A 21998-nucleotide genomic window follows, 5' to 3' on the forward strand; every position below is an offset into this window, starting at 1 on the left:
AAAAAGAATTCTGTTGATAATAAATTTTCTATTCGGGTCAGTAGAAGAGGAGAGGAAGGAAATGCATGTTTTACGTCATTCAGATTTTTTGATGAGTTTGGTCTTTTCTGACTGTTAAAAGTATATATTTTCTATATAAATTATATAAATTTCATTTCGTTAGGGGGGGGGGGCGGTAGAAGAGATGCCTGGAAGAAACTCTACTGACAATGCATAAAGGAGATTCGTAAAAACGCGTAGATTCTAGTCATTTCTACACGACTACTTAAACATTATCTGCACATGTCTGATTTGAAGTCTACACGATAAAGTTATCAAAAAGTACACAAAATTTGACAAAAAAGTATATATATATATATATATATATATATATATATATATATATATATATATATATATATATATATATATATATATATATATAATAGCTTAAGCATAGTATGGCTAGTGAATGCTTACTAAAACAAACTACTTGGCATTTTGTCACAAAGAATTTTAAAGCCTAAACAATTTGATAGCGATGAGAGAATATATTTAGTGATAGCCTTTATTAAGTGACACCTGAAGTCAATAGTAATCAGCTGACAGTGCATGAATTTTCTTCTTTAATTTGTGAACAGGAAGTCACGTGATATATTCAGTAGAACGTCATCAACTTCTCCCATGAGAGGACGGTGAATTGAGCAATGTTAAAGGCATCCGACGCTATCGTTATTGACGAGAATTTTGGTCCCCAGGAGGAAGAAGAAAAAGAAAACATGCCAGCCTTACATAAGGACAACAGGTAAACTGTCGTCCAATTTATTTTAATGATAAAATTATGTAAGTTTACTGATCAGTTACCCAATCCAAGATGGCTTCCCATTGACCCAGATTTAATCTACGTCGTAGTATAAAGAATATGAGAATCTAGATCTATTTACAAAATTATTTAAATATAGATCTAGAGATCTTTGTTTAAAATGGTTTTGAATCTTTATTTCAATTTCGAACAACGTTATTTATTAGAAAATTGCAACCTTAATTCATTAAATTGTATAATATGAAAGTAAGAATTAATTAGCTATGGATTGATTTATCCGTTATCGTAAAGAAAAGTGGGTGGGTACCTCACAAAACTAGTGACTGATTAGTCAAGATTTACTCAAGAACCTCCTAATAGCAGGCAGGCATCAGACTCTGAGTTGTAGTATTAGTATCTAGATCTAGATGTCTAATAATATTTCATTACTAGACTGAACTAGACTCAATCTTATCTAGAACCTCTTCTTAAAGTGACCTAAAGCCAATATTTTAAAACATCCATTTTTACTTTTTAGCCATCTAATATCCTGGCTCCAAGCCAAATGTATTTTTTAAAATTAATTTTGAAACCTGATTTATAGGAGGCCTAAACTCAGGGTTAGCAGTTTGGAGAGGGATGGTATGCTTAAGTTAAGCATTGGGTTCTGGCCTGTTATGTCACCTGGTTGGGGAGGGGGCAGGAGGTGAAAATCACAAATCTTGAAGTCATTAACTAAAATTGTTATTCTGTTCTGTCACTTTGTCTGGAAAGCTCTAGAGAAAATACAAGGAAATTTAAATGATGCTTAGTGAAAGACCCTGATGTCACATGCACCGTAAAGGAAGTTTTCAAAATGAAATGAAATATGTAGGCCCTAACGGAAAAGTACACACAATAAAATGACATTATTGATTCTAGAGTAAACATAGAATTAAAAAGCCATTGCTGAAAAAAATACACAATAATGACATCTATACTTTATAATGAAGACACTAAGATTACCACCTAATTTATCTAATCATTAAAATAGTCTGCATGCAGATTTTCTTTCAAGCATCTCTTTGGGGGGGAGGGGGGGGGGCACAAAGATTTATTTACATGTTGAGTTGGGTTTTTTAAATAAAACAGCAAAGCACTGCAATTTAAATTTTTACTTATTATAGGCCTATACAAGATTAATTTAAAAAGGAAAACACTTATGTTAAATTAGATGTAAACGACCACATGGGTCCAGACATACACACACCTGTGCGGTTGTGATAAATGGATTACTGCTTGTCACACTTTGATCTGAGACTACCCTCTCATGCAGCATAGCTTTGAAAATTGCCATTAACATACATTACCCTACTCAAATCCTAGTTGTGTAGTAATATAGGTATAGATATTTAAATGATGGAACTTCTGCAAATTGGATATTTTAAGCCTAATTAAAGCTATACTTTAAATTAACCCGTTTGAATTTGAAAATCATTAATTTACTTTGAGGAATCTACTTAACAAAGCCAATTAAAAATTAATTCATATTGATTAACTGAACTAAGCACTATAGTATTATGTCAAAGGGCAATACATTGAAAATATACACAAATAAAAAATCCAAATATTTTTTTTTTACAACTCTGAAAAATTCATCCAACAAAACACCAAAACAGGTACCATTAAAATAACTGTTGTACATTGAATTGCTTTTAACATTGCTTTTATGCATTCAAGATTTGTTTATTTTGTCAGTTATTTTAGAAAAATATATTCTCTTTATTTATTTCAGCACCAGTAGTAGGAAGTGTATTATATCTCTCGGCCCTGGGCCTCTGTGGTGGTCCTGATGTGCCCCACGTCGCTCTAGAATGCCGGACAGATTTGGCAGAGGGCAACGACGTGGGGGTTACAAAAGTGCCCCCTGTCAGTGTGAATAATTTTCTGAATGATTTCAACAATTCAGCTCGCAAGAATGCCGCGCCGGTAAGACCTTTGCATGATTCATCACTAATTTCTGAGAATAAAATAGTTCTTGAAACTAATTGTTGGTGGTATATGCATTGGTTTGTAATGAAAAGTCTAAATACTGACAGACTACAAACATAAGTGAATAGATCTAGTAGTGATGCTGGTAACATTGATGTTACCTAGACAAACTAATAGTTATGAATAACATATTAGTTTCATGCAGGCACACTGCTGGTACAACATTTGTACAGCCATCATTGCTCTAGACAGTTGCCATGTTAGTGTATTGAATTGGATTCTTGTAACTGTTGCTCTCAGTAATGATATACCAATGTTTGTGTCCACAGGCGTCTTCAAGTCTGACTTTCAAGATATCACCTGTGGCCGGACTGGTGGTTTCCTGGGAGACAACTCTAGTGAAAGATTCTCTTTACGTGGAGTTGCCTGCTGGGATATTACCTGAAGGATCTAAAGAAAGGTATATGATGTTCAGTGTTTCTGTATGTAGAGTTGTTCAGTCAAGGTGAACACAGCCATTAGTCAAAGCTCACCTCATTATAGGGCACAGAAATACAGCACGACTTTATGACTGTTGTACAGCTGACCATTTATTTTGTCATTTTGAAGTAGCAGCTATTCCTAGTTGTAACTTCTTCTTTAAGTGAAAAAAAATTATCCTCGGCATGTTTAGATTTCTATGACCTGTAGTAGATGAACAACAAAACACTTCTCATTTCTTTAGTTGAGCTCAGACACACCAACTGAAACCAACTACACAGTTACCTACACAGACTCATCAAGCTTTTGCTTGAGATTAATCCTGTTATTATCCCTGATGTTGTTGAATTTAGTTGTCTTTAAATTAATTTTTGTCTAATTTAACCCTTTACCAGCTGGGGCATCAAAACTTTTACTTCCCCTATGGCCGGGTGAAAAGATGATGCGTCTTCAACCATTGCACTTGTTTAAATAACCACTTGCACTATAAAAAAAAACATTATACACAAAATTCATTAAAGTTTGTGTGAGGTTAAATAGCATAATAGTTTATTAATAATAAATAAAATAATACTAATCCCAGAGAAATGTAAACAAAACACTACTTTTAATATTTCTATAAAAAAATTATTTTAAATGCTTAAAAAAAGCGCACAGTAGGCGTGGCAGAGTAGGCGTGGCAGAGTCTGTAAAGCTCATTGCTGTTTAATTGAAAAGTTCGAAACCTCTGGCAGATGAGGCTCGTTAACTGGGGACAGCCACTCTTCTAGGAGAGACAACTCCAACATCAAACAACTGCTGCCTGTAGTTTGTTCTTGGTTGGACAAAGGCTATAGAAGCAAATCCAACAGAAAAGCAGGCTGAAATTGGAGTCAATGGCGCATAACCAGTTGACATGTATACTTAATGCTGGAGTTGGATCCCTTCCAACCCAAAAATTAAGAACGAAGAAGAAATTAGATTTAAAAATTAGGCTATTAGGGAGTAATGCATATGTAAATTGAAATTGTTGCTGTAGAAGTGTCATAATTGAGTTAAAAGATTTTCCATAAACCCACAAACACCCATTGTCAACTAAATAAAAGCTTATAGAAAGGTAAACAATTTTAGGTGTTGGTGGATATCATGAGAACACATTTTATTTGGGGTGTTGGTGGATGTCATGAGAACACATTTTTTGGGGTGTTGGTGGATGTCATCAGAACACATTTTCTGCTGGTAAATTCTAGTAATGTACATGGGATACATCAAATTTTGGTTTGGTTAACTTGAGATGATATTTACAGCTTGGTGACACTTTTGGAATACGCAGAAGAAAAACTCAAATGTAAACATGTGGTCCTATGCTTCAACAAGAACAGGACAGACCGTGGTAAGTGAATGGGTTCATCTTTAGTCTGTTGTAACTTGTCACACCAGGGAATTGGTAGCTTACATTTGACAAGATAAGCAAGGTGTATTGTAGAGAACATGATTACAAGATTGTGCCTGTACTCTACTGTCATGTCTTTTAAGATTTGAACCCAATTTACACATTCCATTTTAGACTAAAGCTTGCTTGAAAGCAAGAAACACATTTTAATTATCAATTTTTTATTGTACAACATTACATCTTTCTATAGAGAAGGGACCAGTTGAACTTACTAGCTTGTTTTAAATGTTCAAATTTGTAAATGATAACAGACTTTTTTTTTTTAATTAATAGACAGGCACGATCTCAAAAAATCCTGTTGAACTAAAATATTAAAGTTTTTTTAATCTTAAATTTATGTCCTGATATTGCTAAAGCGGCCTTTTTGTTTAAATCTTGTAGTTTTCTTGTTGGACTGATTTAGTGTTTTATAGAATTTGTTTTTAACACTGCAAAACTGTTCATGGGCATAAATGTTTAGTTCGCCATGTACAGTGGCATAAATGTTTAGTTCACCATGTACAGTGGCATAAATGTTTAGTTTGAAGTGTTGCATAATTACCAAAATTATAATATTTATCCTAATACTATCTTAATTTTTGGAGAAAAAATTTTTTTCTTTCGTTTTCTATGAATAAGAATTCATAAACAGTAATTATTTATTTTCTTGACTATTGAATTTTTTTTCCGGAATACTTTTTTTTTTAGAAACTAATTATCTTTCACAAATAATTACTCAAAATAAATATTAGTGGTTTTGTGTATGGCGTTCAATTCTGAATATTTTCTGTGTTTTAAATATCAACTGGTGGTGTGAAAAGACAGGCAGCTAGTTTTTCTTTTATAAGATTGAAAATTGTTATGAAATATGTTGAAAGTTTGGTCATATTGGTGGGCTTTAGGGTTTGGTCATATTGGTGGGCTTTAGGGTTTGGTCATATTGGTGGGCTTTAGGGTTTGGTCATGTTGGTGGGCTTTAGGGTTTGGTCATATTGGTGGGCTTTAGGGTTTGGTCATATTGGTGGGCTTTAGGGTTTGGTCGTGTTGGTGGGCTTTAGGGTTTGGCCTATGTACATGAGTAAACTTGCAATGATTAGTTGTTATAAATGTGAGCCAAAGATGAGTGAAGGACTGCTGATAGAGAACCAAGGGGAAGTGTTGTAAGTAGTTTTTATTGGCACAATTAGCTGCTGCTGTAGTTTAAATCTGTATCCAGCTAGATTTGGTTTCACTTGTATAACGGCTGTATAAAGTGCCCTTGTAAAACCGATGTTGTAGTGACATTTCTATTCTACAGTTTCTCTATTGAGGGTTTTTAACTTCTTTGGATTTCAAATTTTGCCACCGGCCCACCCACTTGTGGTCAGCCCATCGCAAGACCTTCTCTTCATGGCCTACACCATTGAGAAAGACTCGGAGTCAGAGAGTGAATCTAGTGACGATGACGAGGCTGAGGGGGGCAGACGTAGGCTGTCCTCCAGCGAGGGGAGTGAGGAGGGGAGCTGCAGTGAAGGCTAGGCCTGCCACTCAAGTCATACAGGAAATTATTACACATTCGCCAGGAAAACACATTGTGTCATTTTTTAGTGTTTCTTCAAGTGTTTGTCAGTTTACTTCTCCTATAGGCAGTTTAGTGCACTGGGCTTTTTTATCATGCATTTTTAAAGGGAGTTAATCTTGTCATTTTTTTTTCTCCTTGACTAGATCTTCCTGACTTATGGTACTTGAAATATTGCACTTTTTAAATTCTTATAAACAACACCCATGTAGTCTAGTACCAATGGGTGAGATGTTGGGATTTATCCCAGTATGTCCTACTGATCTAGGACATGTTTGGATTTATCCCAGTATGTCCTGATCTAGGTCATGTTGGGATTTATCCCAGTATGTCCTGCTGATCTAGGACATGTTTGCCATGAAATGCTGCCCCAGTTCTGTTAGTGTGTCTCTTGTTCAGGTCCCTCTGCCATATATTGTCCACACAAAAAAAAATGCATTCTTTCCTCACAAAATTTCTGTACATTATTTTTTTTACATGAAGGAAAATATTCCATTTAGTTACAGAAGATGATGTAACTTGGTCAATAGCTTTCTTTGTGTGACAATTACTATTTGGTGTCATTTCACTTCATCAGTGGTGTGGTGTCATGTCACATCATCAATGGTGTGGTGTCATGTCACTTCATCAGTGGTGTGGTGTCATGTCACATCATCAGTGGTGTGGTACTTTAGTATGTCACATGATGACTAGCTATTGTCAGATGAAATAGCAAATTAAAATTTATCAAACAAGTGGCTGCGTCCTGTAGACATGAGTAGCAAAGGTCCCCAGTGGTTTGATCTAGTCTAATGGCTCCAGTATTATTGTACACAATGTGGCCTGCTGTTGGTGTCTGTAGGGCGACCTCCTTATTTCAAGCTGGCAACCATTTCCATCCTGCAGTTAGCATGTACTCTAATGATAATGGACGCTCTGCGCTACTTCAAGATTTTTTCAAATAATTAGTTCCATGTAATTTTTTTTTTTTTTGGTACCACTGTTTTTTAAACTTAGGGTTTTTCATCTAATAAAGTTTTGGAAAGAATATCTTGCCTTGTTTCTATCTTATGTTCAGTAGCTGTACAAGTAAACTCATTTGCCTACAAATTTAATACTCAAATTGATAGTGGATTTCATAGGTTAGTTGAGATGACCTTGCCTATGTCCCATGTAGATTAGGGTATGATGGTGTTTGAATTATTCAGGCTGAGGTTCCATTGAGTGATTGTATTGCCTGAATTATTCAGGCTGAGGTTCCATTGAGTGATTGTACTGTCGGTACCCTTTATTAAAAATACCTATGTATCTGCACCAAAGAAGTTTGTGTGTAAGATGCTGACAAACCATAAGGCTCTCACAACTCCTTAGTATTGAAAGAGTGGCTACTATGGTGTGATAAAGGGACAAAGAGTGGCTACTATGGTGTGATAAAGGGACAAAGAGTGGCTACTATGGTGTGATAAAGGGACGGTGTGTAGGACATCAGATTCCATCCATCTATTGTTGTTACCAGTCTCGTGTTAGGGAAAATAAAGGCCACCAAGCATAGTGCTGATAATACGATCTCTTTACGGAAACCGGTGAACTCTACTCCACCTGCCTGGTTTTTATTATGTGACGTAGCCCTCTATGATTGGGTGAGCCGGTCATGAAAGAACAAATTCCGTCCACGTGTAACAAGACTGAGATTGAAGACATTGTGGAGTTGAGACACTGACACAGGCCGTGGTGGTCCCATCAGTTGTCCAGACAATTTTCTTCAAGCTAACAACATACCACGGTGTGACTCAGATTAGAATCAACGATTAATACTTTAAACGTTTTAATTAAAAATGTGATCCAACTACATTATCAAGATAACTAACCCAAGCGCTTCAAGTGTGAATTGTTTCAATGTATTTAGAAAGTAACAGAGGAGGAGAACGGAAAAGTTGTTCTATCTGTAAGGTACAATTTACTAATTTTATAGACAAATATAGGTTTATTTGTTAGGTACAATTAATAGAAAATAAGTTTAGGCCCACCTGTTTACTAAACTTATAGACAAAAGTTGGGTTTATCTGTTAGATAAAATTTGGTTTATCCATTAGGTACAATTTATTAATTTTGTAGAAAAAAGTTTATTTTAAATCTAGAAAGCCTGGTTAAATTTTCTTCAAATTTCGGTCAACCAGTATCGCCTTTTACTGGACCCGCACTAACCCTCTGCCCTCTACTATTCTACTGACTGGGTTACCACATATTTACCTTCAACACATTGGGTCTAGGAGACATGTATTGCCGTCAAGTCTCTGATTTCACCCGTTAAAGTTAAAAACATTCATTGGGAACAATTCAAATTGTGTGGAGCTTGAAATGATTTTTTTTTCTACTTGTAACAGCGCAACAACTGCTTTGGTGAAAGGGGCAGTAATTCACGTTGGGCACAACGACTTAGTGGAAAAAATTGGTTGTCTACCTTGGCTTGTCGTTCATCGCGGGATCCTCTGTTCCCGAGTCAAAGGGATCTTCCATTTATGACGTCCACGATAATTTGGAATTTTAGACCCATCCTCCCGTGTCGACGTCATAAGTGGATGACCCCTGTCCTGTAATTAATGAAAGGGTCAAATAAATATTAAAAAGAAAAACCAGAAATTAAAACTCGTCTGTTTTTGTATCACAAAATCTACATGCACAATATGATGTAGAAAATAAGCATAATTTAAACTTATTTATTGGGTATTTTAAAAATTGTACATTCATGAATTAGTATTAACACATTTTGTTTAAGTTATTTGGCCGACCTGACCACAAAAAGTCACCTACGACCTACTCAATGTGGGCGCTCAAGGCCGACTGAGGAAACAAACGAAACATGCCTACATTTTAAAAACCAGTTTTAAATTAATTTTGTCTAGATTATAAATAAATATAAAATGTATGCTGTTTTTACTTTCTCATATATACAAAGTATAGAGAAAGTCTTGCAATCGTGCAAAAAAAAAATCGAGATTTTTGCAAATCTCTACGTTTTACACCTCCCTGAGTTAGAAAAACATATTTCGCAACCTTGTCAGTGACGGAACTAGAAAAAAAAGGCTACCCCGCAAAAAAATTTAAGGCCCCCCACCCATTTATATATATATATATATATATATATATATATATATATATATATATATATATATATATATATATATATATATATATATATATATATATATATATATATATATGGAAGTAATGTGAATGTGTGATTGTAGCGATATATTTATATTTGCATGTTAACCCCCCCCCCCCCCACCACACACCAACTATACGTATATGTTATATCCCCCACCACATACAACCACACACATACACCGTATGTTGCTCTCCTGCCTGGCCACAGATTTGTGTACTTATTTTGTCCATGCGAGGGGGGGGGAGGGGTCATGTATGGCGAGACGGTCTGACAGAAGAGATCCATCAAGTGGATTACAATAGTAATCTGCTAATCTCGGATGTTCGTCTAATGAGCGACATCTGACTCTTGACTCGTCACCCAGTCAACATTCGGTGACGTCATGTCTAGCCGCTGTCTAGCTCGCGTGGTGTGACGTCACGCCTCCCCTCCACAATATGCCGATATTAGATCGTGGGTTTTTTTGTTTTTTTTTAATGAGCCGTACCCACAGCCGACTTACGCCGTTATAAACTGTGGAGATGGGTCAGTACGCCGACCTACGCCGTTAGAAAGGGGCCATCCATAGATGACGTCACACTTTTTTGGACGATTTTTACCTTCCCCCTCCCCTCCGTCACACGTCGTCACAAAAAGCCAGGATTGTAGGAAAAAAAGTCACAGGAAAAAAAAACACAGGAAAAAAAACCACAGAAAAAAAGTCACAGGAAAAAAAGTCACAAATATATATTTGCATGCAATTTGTTAATACTTTTATGAATTATATATTCAGAGAGTGCAAATTAACTTATTATAAATTAATGTAATGTAATGTGTATAGGTTGTATACGCATGGTAATTTTTATAATTCATCCTAAAATATTTAGTATGAAGTATGTAGATTGTAATTATGCTAAACATAATATTAATAGCATTTAATAGAATGTTCCAACGTCCTCGGTTTTCATCGTGTTCTTTTAAAATACTAACATTAAATTACCGTGAAAAGGTAAATTCATCTGACTTGCTGCCCCCAACTCATCGCAACAATAGTTATGTTTAGTTCAACCACCTTTACTGCCCACATTTATCACACTCATTACATAACAAAGCATGGGATCAAAACAGAAAGCCGACAAGCCTCAAAGGCTGTCATTGACACAAAACTTCAACAACACACAATATGTTCGGACAAGGCCGACTGAGGAGAGGCTGACCAGAGATAAGCCTACGGCAAAACATATGCAAAACACAATGCTGTGCCTAAATTTCTTTTATACTTAATTTTTCTACCACGTAATTAACTAGATACGTAACAAAATTTGAGATTATCTTAGAGTATTTTTACTTACACATGTTATAAACCATGATGCTTTTAACGTCTATAAATAATATATGCTATAAAAAATACAACCCACAACAATAAACATACAAAATTTTATTATTTTCAACAAATAAATCAAAATATTTCTGAAAAGATTTTTGTGACTTTTTTTCTGTGACTTTATTTCTGTGACTTTTTTTCCGATAAAATTTTTCCACTGACTTTTTTTTCTGTGACTTTTTTTCCTAGCAAAAACTGTGACTTTTTTTCTGTTTTTTTCCTGTGACTTTTTTTCCGTTTACCAAAGCCAGACCCCCCCCCCCCTAAAATGACGTCACACCTCAGTCTACAGCCCCGAAATTCAATTGCTGTTGAATTTTTCTTAAAACATCGATATTTTTCCAAAATATCGATGTTTGAACTCTGTCAACAGAGTATTTTAATCAATTCCGAAATATACCATCATTGTTGACCGAAATATACCATCATAGTTGACCGAAATATACCATCATAGTTGACCGAAATATACCATCATTGTTGACCGAAATATACCATCATTCATAGTTGACCGAAATATACCATCATAGTTGACCGAAATATACCATCATCGTTGACCGAAATATACCATCATTGTTGACCGAAATATACCATCATAGTTGACCGAAATATACCATCATTGTTGACCGAAATATACCATCATAGTTGACCGAAATATACCATCATTGTTGACCGAAATATACCATCATAGTTGACCGAAATATACCATCATTGTTGACCGAAATAAACCATCATTCATAGTTGACCGAAATATACCATCATAGTTGACCGAAATATACCATCATAGTTGACCGAAATATACCATCATAGTTGACCGAAATATACCATCATAGTTGACCGAAATATACCATCATAGTTGACCGAAATATACCATCATAGTTGACCAAAATATACCATCATAGTTGACCGAAATATACCATCATAGTTGACCGAAATATACCATCATAGTTGACCGAAATATACCATCATAGTCGACCGAAATATACCATCATAGTCGACCGAAATATACCATCATAGTTGACCGAAATATACCATCATAGTTGACCGAAATATACCATCATAGTAGACCGAAATATACCATCATAGTTGACCGAAATATACGATCATAGTTGACCACAAAACCAAATCACCGCCCCAGCCATCTGCCACCCCTCCCCCACGGAGACAGCCCGCGGCTTAAAACAATCAATTCTCCCCCCCCCCCCCCCTTCCACCCCACTTCCCCGACCCTGCGGACTCACGCTGTGGCACGCGACTTGGCCACGCCCCGTTGATAGCCCGTCAGCTGGACAATGGCTGCCGGCGCCAAGCCTGGCCTTATCTCGGCGGTAATGACCAGGACAATGACGAGAAGTGTAACCAAAACCTGCTGCAGCTCGACTATCTGGCACCTCCTGTGTCGTCTGGAGATCCAGTACAAAGAGCTTTCCCGCCACGGCGCCAGAGCAGACGACTCATCCAATTACAGGACCAAGCGACCATTTCTTCCATCAGTTGTTGCCAGACGCCAAGCCTCCCTGCCGAGAACAGAAATTAAAAAATCGAAGACGTTTTTTAGCCAATCAAAATCGATCGCGACAATGTGCGCCGAACAAAGGGAAGCCACATTGAATCAATTCCTGGCAACAATGGGCTTCTTTGTAGTATCAAAAATTTAGAGAATTGATTTTAAAATTATAAGCTTTAGAATTATTTCTTGAATCAACAAAAACTTAAAACAAAATAAATGTTTGACTATATGCCCGTAGTTTATTATTTCGACACTTAGTGTGTGTGTGGGGGATGGGGTGGAGTACTGTGTGGGGGCGGTTAGTGTGTGTGTGTGTGGTAGGGGGAGTACTGTGTGGGGGCGGTTAGTGTGACTCGGGCATGGTGTGAACTCAATACCTGCACTCACCTTCAAGAAAGACAACCCAAAAAATTACTGCCCAAGGTTTTCACACCTAGATCTAGACGTAAATTGTTACCTTCAAAGGGAAGCTACTCATTGTAGACGTAGGTGTATTAAAAAACGTGTTTTTCAACATTAAAATCTTCATGGGACTGTTAAATGGGCGCTTCTTACGTAGGGCAAACGGGGCGCCCCGAGAAATTCAGACCATGTAGGGCGCCTAGAGAACTACAAAACAGGTGGGGGGGGGGGGGGGGCTAGAGAAATTTGTTGTGGTCACGTTTTTAAGTACAATACTCACTGACGTACGATACTCACTGACGTACGATACTGACGTTAGTACTCGATTCCCTGGTGAAAGTTCGACGATCCATTACTTCCGGTCAGACAGACAATCGCCAGATGTGCGTCTGGCGACGGTTGGCCACGCCTCTGGCCATACAATTTTGTGACGTGTTTCCGGTTTTCCCCCCACACAAAATTTCCTGTCATCTCGAGCCGCGCACCGAGTCGTTAGTGGTTAGTGGTGTACTTGGTCTACAGAGGTGGCGCCCTGTCTACCAGGGGTGGCGCCCGGTCTACCAGAGGTGGCGCCCGGTCTACCAGAGGTGGCGCCCGGTCTACCAGAGGTGGCGCCCGGTCTACAGAGGTGGCACCCGGTCTACAGAGGTGGCGCCCGGTCTACAAGAAGTGGCACCCGGTCTACAAGAAGTGGCACCCGGTCTACAAGAAGTGGCACCCGGTCACTAGAGGTGGCGCCCGGTCTACCAGAGGTGGCGCCCGGTCACTAGAGGTGGCGCCCGGTCTACCAGAGGTGGCGCCCGGTCACTAGAGGTGGCGCCCGGTCACTAGAGGTGGCGCCCGGTCTACCAGAGGTGGCGCCCGGTCACTAGAGGTGGCGCCCGGTCTACCAGAGGTGGCGCCCGGTCACTAGAGGTGGCGCCCGAAATCTCTTAAAAAGTAAGAACTAAGATGACCTCTAAAAATATTTCAAATGAATTGAATTTACTAGCAAGTTGTCCTTATTAAACCTGGCATTTTGAGGTGAGCACTGGTTCAACAGAAATGTGTGAACAAGCTGGTTAAAGTTAACGGCCAGATTTTGACAAGTTTATTCTTACATGTTTAAAAGACGGTTAACATTTGACAAGTTCCAACAGGGTGGTTATAGTTAGGTGACCGACATGACATGCATGACATGACACACATGTCAGTGTCATGTCACGACACACATGTCATGATGTCACGTACGCTCCTGACGGCTAGCCCCAGTTATCTCCACCTTTCCCAGGCCCCGCCCCTCTGGTATTGAGCTTTGTCTAATGAATGAATGACGAGGTGAGGGGCATCTCATTAGCCAGACGGTCACGTGACTTGCTGCACGTTTCCCGAGGGCAGCACGAGCCGACCGCTGGAGTCTTGGACAAGTTATTTTTAGACATGACAGTCAACGCACGTGCACGTGTTGGTTTTGTCACACGTTCTTCTGGTGTCACAAGACTCTTACGTCACACACACCTGTGACGTCACACATACAATTAATAATTAACTCATCACATAAGTTGTTTTGGCGTCACTCAACAAACTGTTGGTAAAATGACGTCATTTGGCAACGTCACACGACCTGGTCTAGTGAGTTGAACACGGAGAGGAGGAGTGACGTCCCATGGAATCTAAAGCTAAGGAGAGGAGGAGCCTCGCTCGGTTCACTGGCTGGTGGTACTGGCAACACCTTAGCTCTAGATTTAATGGGACGTCACTAAACCTTAGCTCTAGATTTAATGGGACGTCACTAAACCTTAGCTCTAAATTTAATGGGACGTCACTAAACCTTAGCTCTAAATTTAATGGGACGTCACTAAACCTTAGCTCTAGATTTCATGGGACGTAACCTCACTGCATACTTTGATACTTTCCCTTATGTCGTCATTGCTTTTCTCTCCTCTGCTCTTTTTGTCACGCTGTCCTCACGTGTCTGACTTTTACTTCACAACCACCTGGCCAACAACTTCACAACCACCTGGCCAACAACTTCACAACCACCTGGCCAACAACTCCACAACCACCTGGCCAACAACTCCACAACCACCTGGCCAACAACTCCACAACCACCTGGCCAACAACTCCACAACCACCTGGCCAACAACTCCACAACCACCTGGCCAACAACTTCACAACCACCTGGCCAACAACTTCACAACCACCTGGCCAACAACTTCACAACCACCTGGCCAACAACTTCACAACCACCTGGCCAACAACTCCACAACCACCTGGCCAACAACTTCACAACCACCTGGCCAACAACTCCACAACCACCTGGCCAACAACTTCACAACCACCTGGCCAACAACTTCACAACCACCTGGCCAACAACTTCACAACCACCTGGCCAACAACTCCACAACCACCTGGCCAACAACTTCACAACCACCTGGCCAACAACTTCACAACCACCTGGCCAACAACTCCACAACCACCTGGCCAACAACTTCACAACCACCTGGCCAACAACTTCACAACCACCTGGCCAACAACTTCACAACCACCTGGCCAACAACTTCACAACCACCTGGCCAACCACTTCACAACCACCTGGCCAACAACTTCACAACCACCTGGCCAACCACTTCACAACCACCTGGCCAACAACTTCACAACCACCTGGCCAACCACTTCACAACCACCTGGCCAACCACTTCACAACCACCTGGCCAACCACTTCACAACCACCTGGCCAACCACTTCACAACCACCTGGCCAACCACTTCACAACCACCTGGCCAACCACTTCACAACCACCTGGCCAACAACTTCACAACCACCTGGCCAACCACTCCACAACCACCTGGCCAACAACTTCACAACCACCTGGCCAACAACTCCACAACACTCTGGCCAACAACTTCACAACCACCTGGCCAACAACTCCACAACCACCTGGCCAACAACTTCACAACCACCTGGCCAACAACTTCACAACCACCTGGCCAACAACTTCACAACCACCTGGCCAACAACTTCACAACCACCTGGCCAACAACTCCACAACCACCTGGCCAACAACTTCACAACCACCTGGCCAACAACTTCACAACCACCTGGCCAACAACTTCACAACCACCTGGCCAACCACTTCACAACCACCTGGCCAACCACTTCACAACCACCTGGCCAACCACTTCACAACCACCTGGCCAACCACTTCACAACCACCTGGCCAACCACTTCACAACCACCTGGCCAACAACTTCACAACCACCTGGCCAACCACTCCACAACCACCTGGCCAACAACTTCACAACCACCTGGCCAACAACTCCACAACACTCTGGCCAACAACTTCACAACCACCTGGCCAACAACTCCACAACCACCTGGCCAACAACTTCACAACCACCTGGCCAACAACTTCACAACCACCTGGCCAACAACTTCACAACCACCTGGCCAACAACTTCACAACCACCTGGCCAACAACTCCACAACCACCTGGCCAACAACTTCACAACCACCTGGCCAACAACTTCACAACCACCTGGCCAACAACTTCACAACCACCTGGCCAACAACTTCACAACCACCTGGCCAACAACTTCACAACCACCTGGCCAACCACTTCACAACCACCTGGCCAACCACTTCACAACCACCTGGCCAACCACTTCACAACCACCTGGCCAACCACTTCACAACCACCTGGCCAACCACTTCACAACCACCTGGCCAACAACTTCACAACCACCTGGCCAACCACTCCACAACCACCTGGCCAACAACTTCACAACCACCTGGCCAACAACTTCACAACCACCTGGCCAACAACTCCACAACCACCTGGCCAACAACTTCACAACCACCTGGCCAACAACTCCACAACCACCTGGCCAACAACTTCACAACCACCTGGCCAACAACTTCACAACCACCTGGCCAACAACTTCACAACCACCTGGCCAACAACTTCACAACCACCTGGCCAACAACTCCACAACCACCTGGCCAACAACTTCACAACCACCTGGCCAACAACTTCACAACCACCTGGCCAACAACTTCACAACCACCTGGCCAACAACTTCACAACCACCTGGCCAACCACTTCACAACCACCTGGCCAACCACTTCACAACCACCTGGCCAACAACTCCACAACCACCTGGCCAACAACTTCACAACCACCTGGCCAACAACTTCACAACCACCTGGCCAACAACTCCACAACCACCTGGCCAACAACTTCACAACCACCTGGCCAACAACTCTACAACCACCTGGCCAACAACTCCACAACCACCTGGCCAACAACTTCACAACCACCTGGCCAACAACTTCACAACCACCTGGCCAACAACTTCACAACCACCTGGCCAACAACTTCACAACCACCTGGCCAACAACTTCACAACCACCTGGCCAACCACTTCACAACCACCTGGCCAACAACTTCACAACCACCTGGCCAACCACTTCACAACCACCTGGCCAACCACTTCACAACCACCTGGCCAACCACTTCACAACCACCTGGCCAACAACTTCACAACCACCTGGCCAACCACTTCACAACCACCTGGCCAACAACTTCACAACCACCTGGCCAACGGTTTCTTCAACCCTTTCAGAATGTTGACGTGACTTAGGCAAGTGTCTTTAAGTTGCTGTTCTGTTCCAACTGTCTCGTCAGGTTGTTCGTATCTCGAAGCAAAGAAAAAAGTCTCGCTCGAGGGCATGTAGTATGTCGAGGTGTCAGTGTATTTATAACCTGACAACCCGAAATTCAACCCAGAACGAGAAGCGACAACCCATCTCTGACGTCACCCACCTATTCGGTCCTCTGAGCGTATGGGCCGCTGATAAAAAAAAAGTCACCCGGTGTAAATGTACATTAGTATCCCGCTATAATTAGCCCGTGTTTGGTTTACAACCGGTGTCGTGTTTGGTTTATGACAGCCGTGCACACACAGGGGCTGATCATCGCGGCCCTCGATGGCGGGCTCGGGTCTTAAGTCAAGATCTTGACTCGTGCGGCATAGGGCCTATAGTCAACGTTTGGGGGGGGGGGGGGGGGGGGGGGGGAATTGTCACCGATTGCCGCGATACGCCAGTGGATCGATAGTGGGTGGTCGGTGGAGCAGACAGTGTTGGTGGATCCAGGTGAACCTAAATTTATAGCAAGAACCAGTTACTTAAAAGTATTGTTCTGGACTATTTTTTGACAATCTTTCTTTGACGTAGCATTGGGCAGAAATAGACTTGCGCATGCGCAGAATCACCTAGTTTATTTTATTTTACCCCTTGCGTTTGTGCACGCCATTAGAATTTCAGCCGCCCCAGAGTCGAGGTCTTTAGAGGGCTTTTCTCGCTGCGAGTGTAGAGCTGAGTTGAAAGGTCCCCACGGCACCCGCTCCATCTGATACCACCTTGGCCCGGCCAGAAACGGGTGCCCTAACGGGTCCTTGTCACGCAGGGGGAACCCACTGACCCGTGACGCGGCAATCTTTAGATGACCTTTCACCTGACTTGATCTAGTTCAAAGTTCACAGGGCTTTTGTCAGTGGTATATATCACCATGTTATAGCCCATATCACCATATGTTATAGCCCATATCACCATATGTTATAGCCCATATCACCATGTTATAGCCCATATCACCATATGTTATAGCCCATATCACCATGTTGTAGCCCATATCACCATATGTTATAGCCCATATCACCACATGTTATAGCCCATATCACCATATGTTATAGCCCATATCACCACATGTTATAGCCCATATCACCATATGTTATAGCCCATATCGCCATATGTTATAGCCCATATCACCACATGTTATAGCCCATATCACCATATGTTATAGCCCATATCACCACATGTTATAGCCCATATCACCATATGTTATAGCCCATATCACCATATGTTGTAGCCCATATCACCATATGTTATAGCCCATATCACCATATGTTATAGCCCATATCACCATATGTTGTAGCCCATATCACCACATGTTATAGCCCATATCACCATATGTTGTAGCCCATATCACCATGTTATAGCCCATATCACCATGTTATAGCCCATATCACCATATGTTATAGCCCATATCACCATATGTTGTAGCCCATATCACCACATGTTATAGCCCATATCACCATATGTTGTAGCCCATATCACCATGTTATAGCCCATATCACCATATGTTATAGCCCATATCACCAAATGTTATAGCCCATATCACCACATGTTGTAGCCCATATCACCATATGTTATAGCCCATATCACCATATGTTGTAGCCCATATCACCACATGTTATAGCCCATATCACCATATGTTGTAGCCCATATCACCATATGTTATAGCCCATATCACCATGTTGTAGCCCATATCACCACATGTTATAGCCCATATCACCACATGTTATAGCCCATATCACCACATGTTATAGCCCATATCACCACATGTTATAGCCCATATCACCATATGTTATAGCCCATATCACCATATGTTATAGCCCATATCACCATGTTATAGCCCATATCACCACATGTTATAGCCCATATCACCACATGTTATAGCCCATATCACCATGTTATAGCCCATATCACCACATGTTATAGCCCATATCACCACATGTTATAGCCCATATCACCACATGTTATAGCCCATATCACCACATGTTATAGCCCATATCACCAAATGTTATAGCCCATATCACCACATGTTATAGCCCATATCACCACATGTTGTAGCCCATATCACCACATGTTATAGCCCATATCACCACACGTTATAGCCTATATCACCACATGTTATAGCCCATATCACCATATGTTATAGCCCATATCACCATATGTTATAGCCCATATCACCATGTTATAGCCCATATCACCATATGTTATAGCCCATATCACCATGTTGTAGCCCATATCACCATATGTTATAGCCCATATCACCACATGTTATAGCCCATATCACCATATGTTATAGCCCATATCACCACATGTTATAGCCCATATCACCACATGTTATAGCCCATATCACCATATGTTATAGCCCATATCACCATATGTTATAGCCCATATCACCACATGTTATAGCCCATATCACCATATGTTATAGCCCATATCACCACATGTTATAGCCCATATCACCACATGTTATAGCCCATATCACCACATGTTATAGCCCATATCACCATATGTTATAGCCCATATCACCATATGTTATAGCCCATATCACCATATGTTATAGCCCATATCACCATATGTTATAGCCCATATCACCATATGTTATAGCCCATATCACCATATGTTATAGCCCATATCACCATATGTTATAGCCCATATCGCCGCCAGGCCAACCTGTCAAGTGTAATTAGAGGGTAATAAAATTATTGTGACGTGCAATGTCAGGGTTACATTTTTTCAAACTGATCACGTGACTTTCTACTGCCATCACGTGACACATTTGCTAGCTAATCAGCGTGACGTAACGTTAACCCATGGACCAATCAACAGTCGACACGACTGGCCAGTGAGTGGACCACGTGAGCGGCGCCGACCAGTCTAGACGTGTCAAGTCCAGCTGGTCAGTGCTGCCACGGCTGACGTAACACATGGCCTGCGCTGGTCGACTGGTCAGGCGGACCGGACATATGGCGGCGGGTGGTGATGTACGAGCTGGCGCCAAATGTGGCGTAACTCTTCGGCCCCACCACGGGTTGGGTTCACGATGGTGATTGCAGCACCCCCCCCCCTCCCCCATGTCAAAACGTCGCCGAAGGCCCCGGATGTAATTAAAAGCCCGTCTGATCTCCCGCGCGATTGATTACGTCACAAAAGATGGTCCGGTGACGTCACAGTAGATGGTCTGTAGACTGACCGGTGACGTCACAGAAGGTACCGTCGACCCACGGGATTGACCTGAGGTCACTGCGGTCTGGGCCCTGTGTCTGCTAGACCTTTGTACCACGGTGATGTCACGTGCTCATGCTGACCGATCACGTGATGGTACGTGCTCACGCTGACCGATCACGTGACCAATGTTTTTCTCCGAGGGGGGAGGGGGCGAACACTGGCAAAAGTATATATAAAGTATATATTTTCTATATAAATTTCAACTCGTTGGGGGGGGGGGGGGCAGAGCATATATCCTACCCCACGATTGTAAGGAAAAAAGTCACAGGAAAAAATAAAAAATATTTCTTAGAATATTTTTGTGACTTTTTTTCTGTGACTTTATTTCTGTGACTTTTTTCCGTTCACCCAACCCCCCCCCCCCCCTGAACTGGCCACAGCGCGCGGCGGATGACCACCAAAACAAAGCACATATCTGGCAATCTGCCGTGCGCACAAGCGACTATTAAAAGCGGATATGAGATGTGCCAGATAAAACTAATAGGGAGATAGGGGGGCCGGGCGCCGTCTGTAGTCCCGCCGTTCTGGGGATTAGATGTAATCTGACCCCCCCCCCCACCCCTCCCCCACCCCACCGACCCTATGATGACCCGGTTCTCAACTGGCCATTATACACGCGCTGATAATGAGGTTATTAATTAAGATACACATTCACTGCCGTGTTTCTGTCTGAAGAGATAAGAGAAACTCGGATTCGCTGGACTTGGCCGGCGAACTTCGCCTTCATCTGTGGCGAACTTCGCCTTCATCTGTGGCGAACTTCGCCTTCACCTGTGGCGAACTTCGCCTTCACCTGTGGCGAACTTCGCCTTCATCTGTGGCGAACACAGCGGAGATAGAATACCCAGCATGAGGTGTCAGTGTGGGGTAACTGTGTGACAGTGTGGGGTATGTGTCAGTGTGAGTAGCGTAGCGAGGGGGGGGGGGCGGGGGGACGGGACATATGTCCCAGGGCGCCGACCTCAGGGGACGCCAAAATGGGTTGGAAAAATAAATTGAAAGTTTGAGGGGGGGGGGGGGTGCAAATCGAAAAGTTTGTCACCGGGCGCCGGGAAGGGTCGCTACGCCCCTGGTCAGTGTGGGGTATGTTTAGGATTGTTGGAAAAAAAGTCACAGGAAAAAAAACAGGAAAAAAGTCACAAATATATATGTGACAAAAAAAACAAACATGTTAAACACAATGATATGCCTAAAATTCATTTCTAATTAACATCTCTAGAGCGTATTTAACTAAATTTATTACAAAAGTTGTGGTTGCTGTGTGAATTAGGTTACAGTATTTTTACTTACTAGTGTTATAAAACCACAACGCTTTTATCGTTTATAAAAAAAAAAAAAAACAACAACCCACATGGCCGCCTCAACCAAAATTTTACAATCTTCAACAATTAAAATAAAAATATTTATTAAAAGATTTTTGTGACTTTTTTCTGTGACTTCATTTCTGTGACTTTGTTTCCATAATTTTTTTTCAGTGA

The 21998-nt window shown here is 41.6% G+C and overlaps 1 protein-coding gene across 1 annotated transcript; it reads left to right on the plus strand.

Annotated features, from left to right (window-relative positions):
• The first annotated feature begins 611 nt into the window (after positions 1-611).
• LOC131943468 (ornithine decarboxylase antizyme 1-like) lies at positions 612-7230 on the plus strand. The gene is given in 6 exon segments (XM_059303624.1): positions 612-784; positions 2556-2610; positions 2612-2749; positions 3082-3212; positions 4519-4604; positions 5941-7230. Coding segments are annotated over 6 exon segments (729 nt in total). The 5' UTR covers positions 612-686; the 3' UTR covers positions 6162-7230.
• Positions 7231-21998: the final 14768 nt, after the last annotated feature.

This window comes from Physella acuta, unplaced genomic scaffold, assembly GCF_028476545.2.
Source record: "Physella acuta isolate Inbredline_101_S28 unplaced genomic scaffold, ASM2847654v3 ptg000457l, whole genome shotgun sequence".
Classification (NCBI taxonomy): domain Eukaryota; kingdom Metazoa; phylum Mollusca; class Gastropoda; family Physidae; genus Physella; species Physella acuta.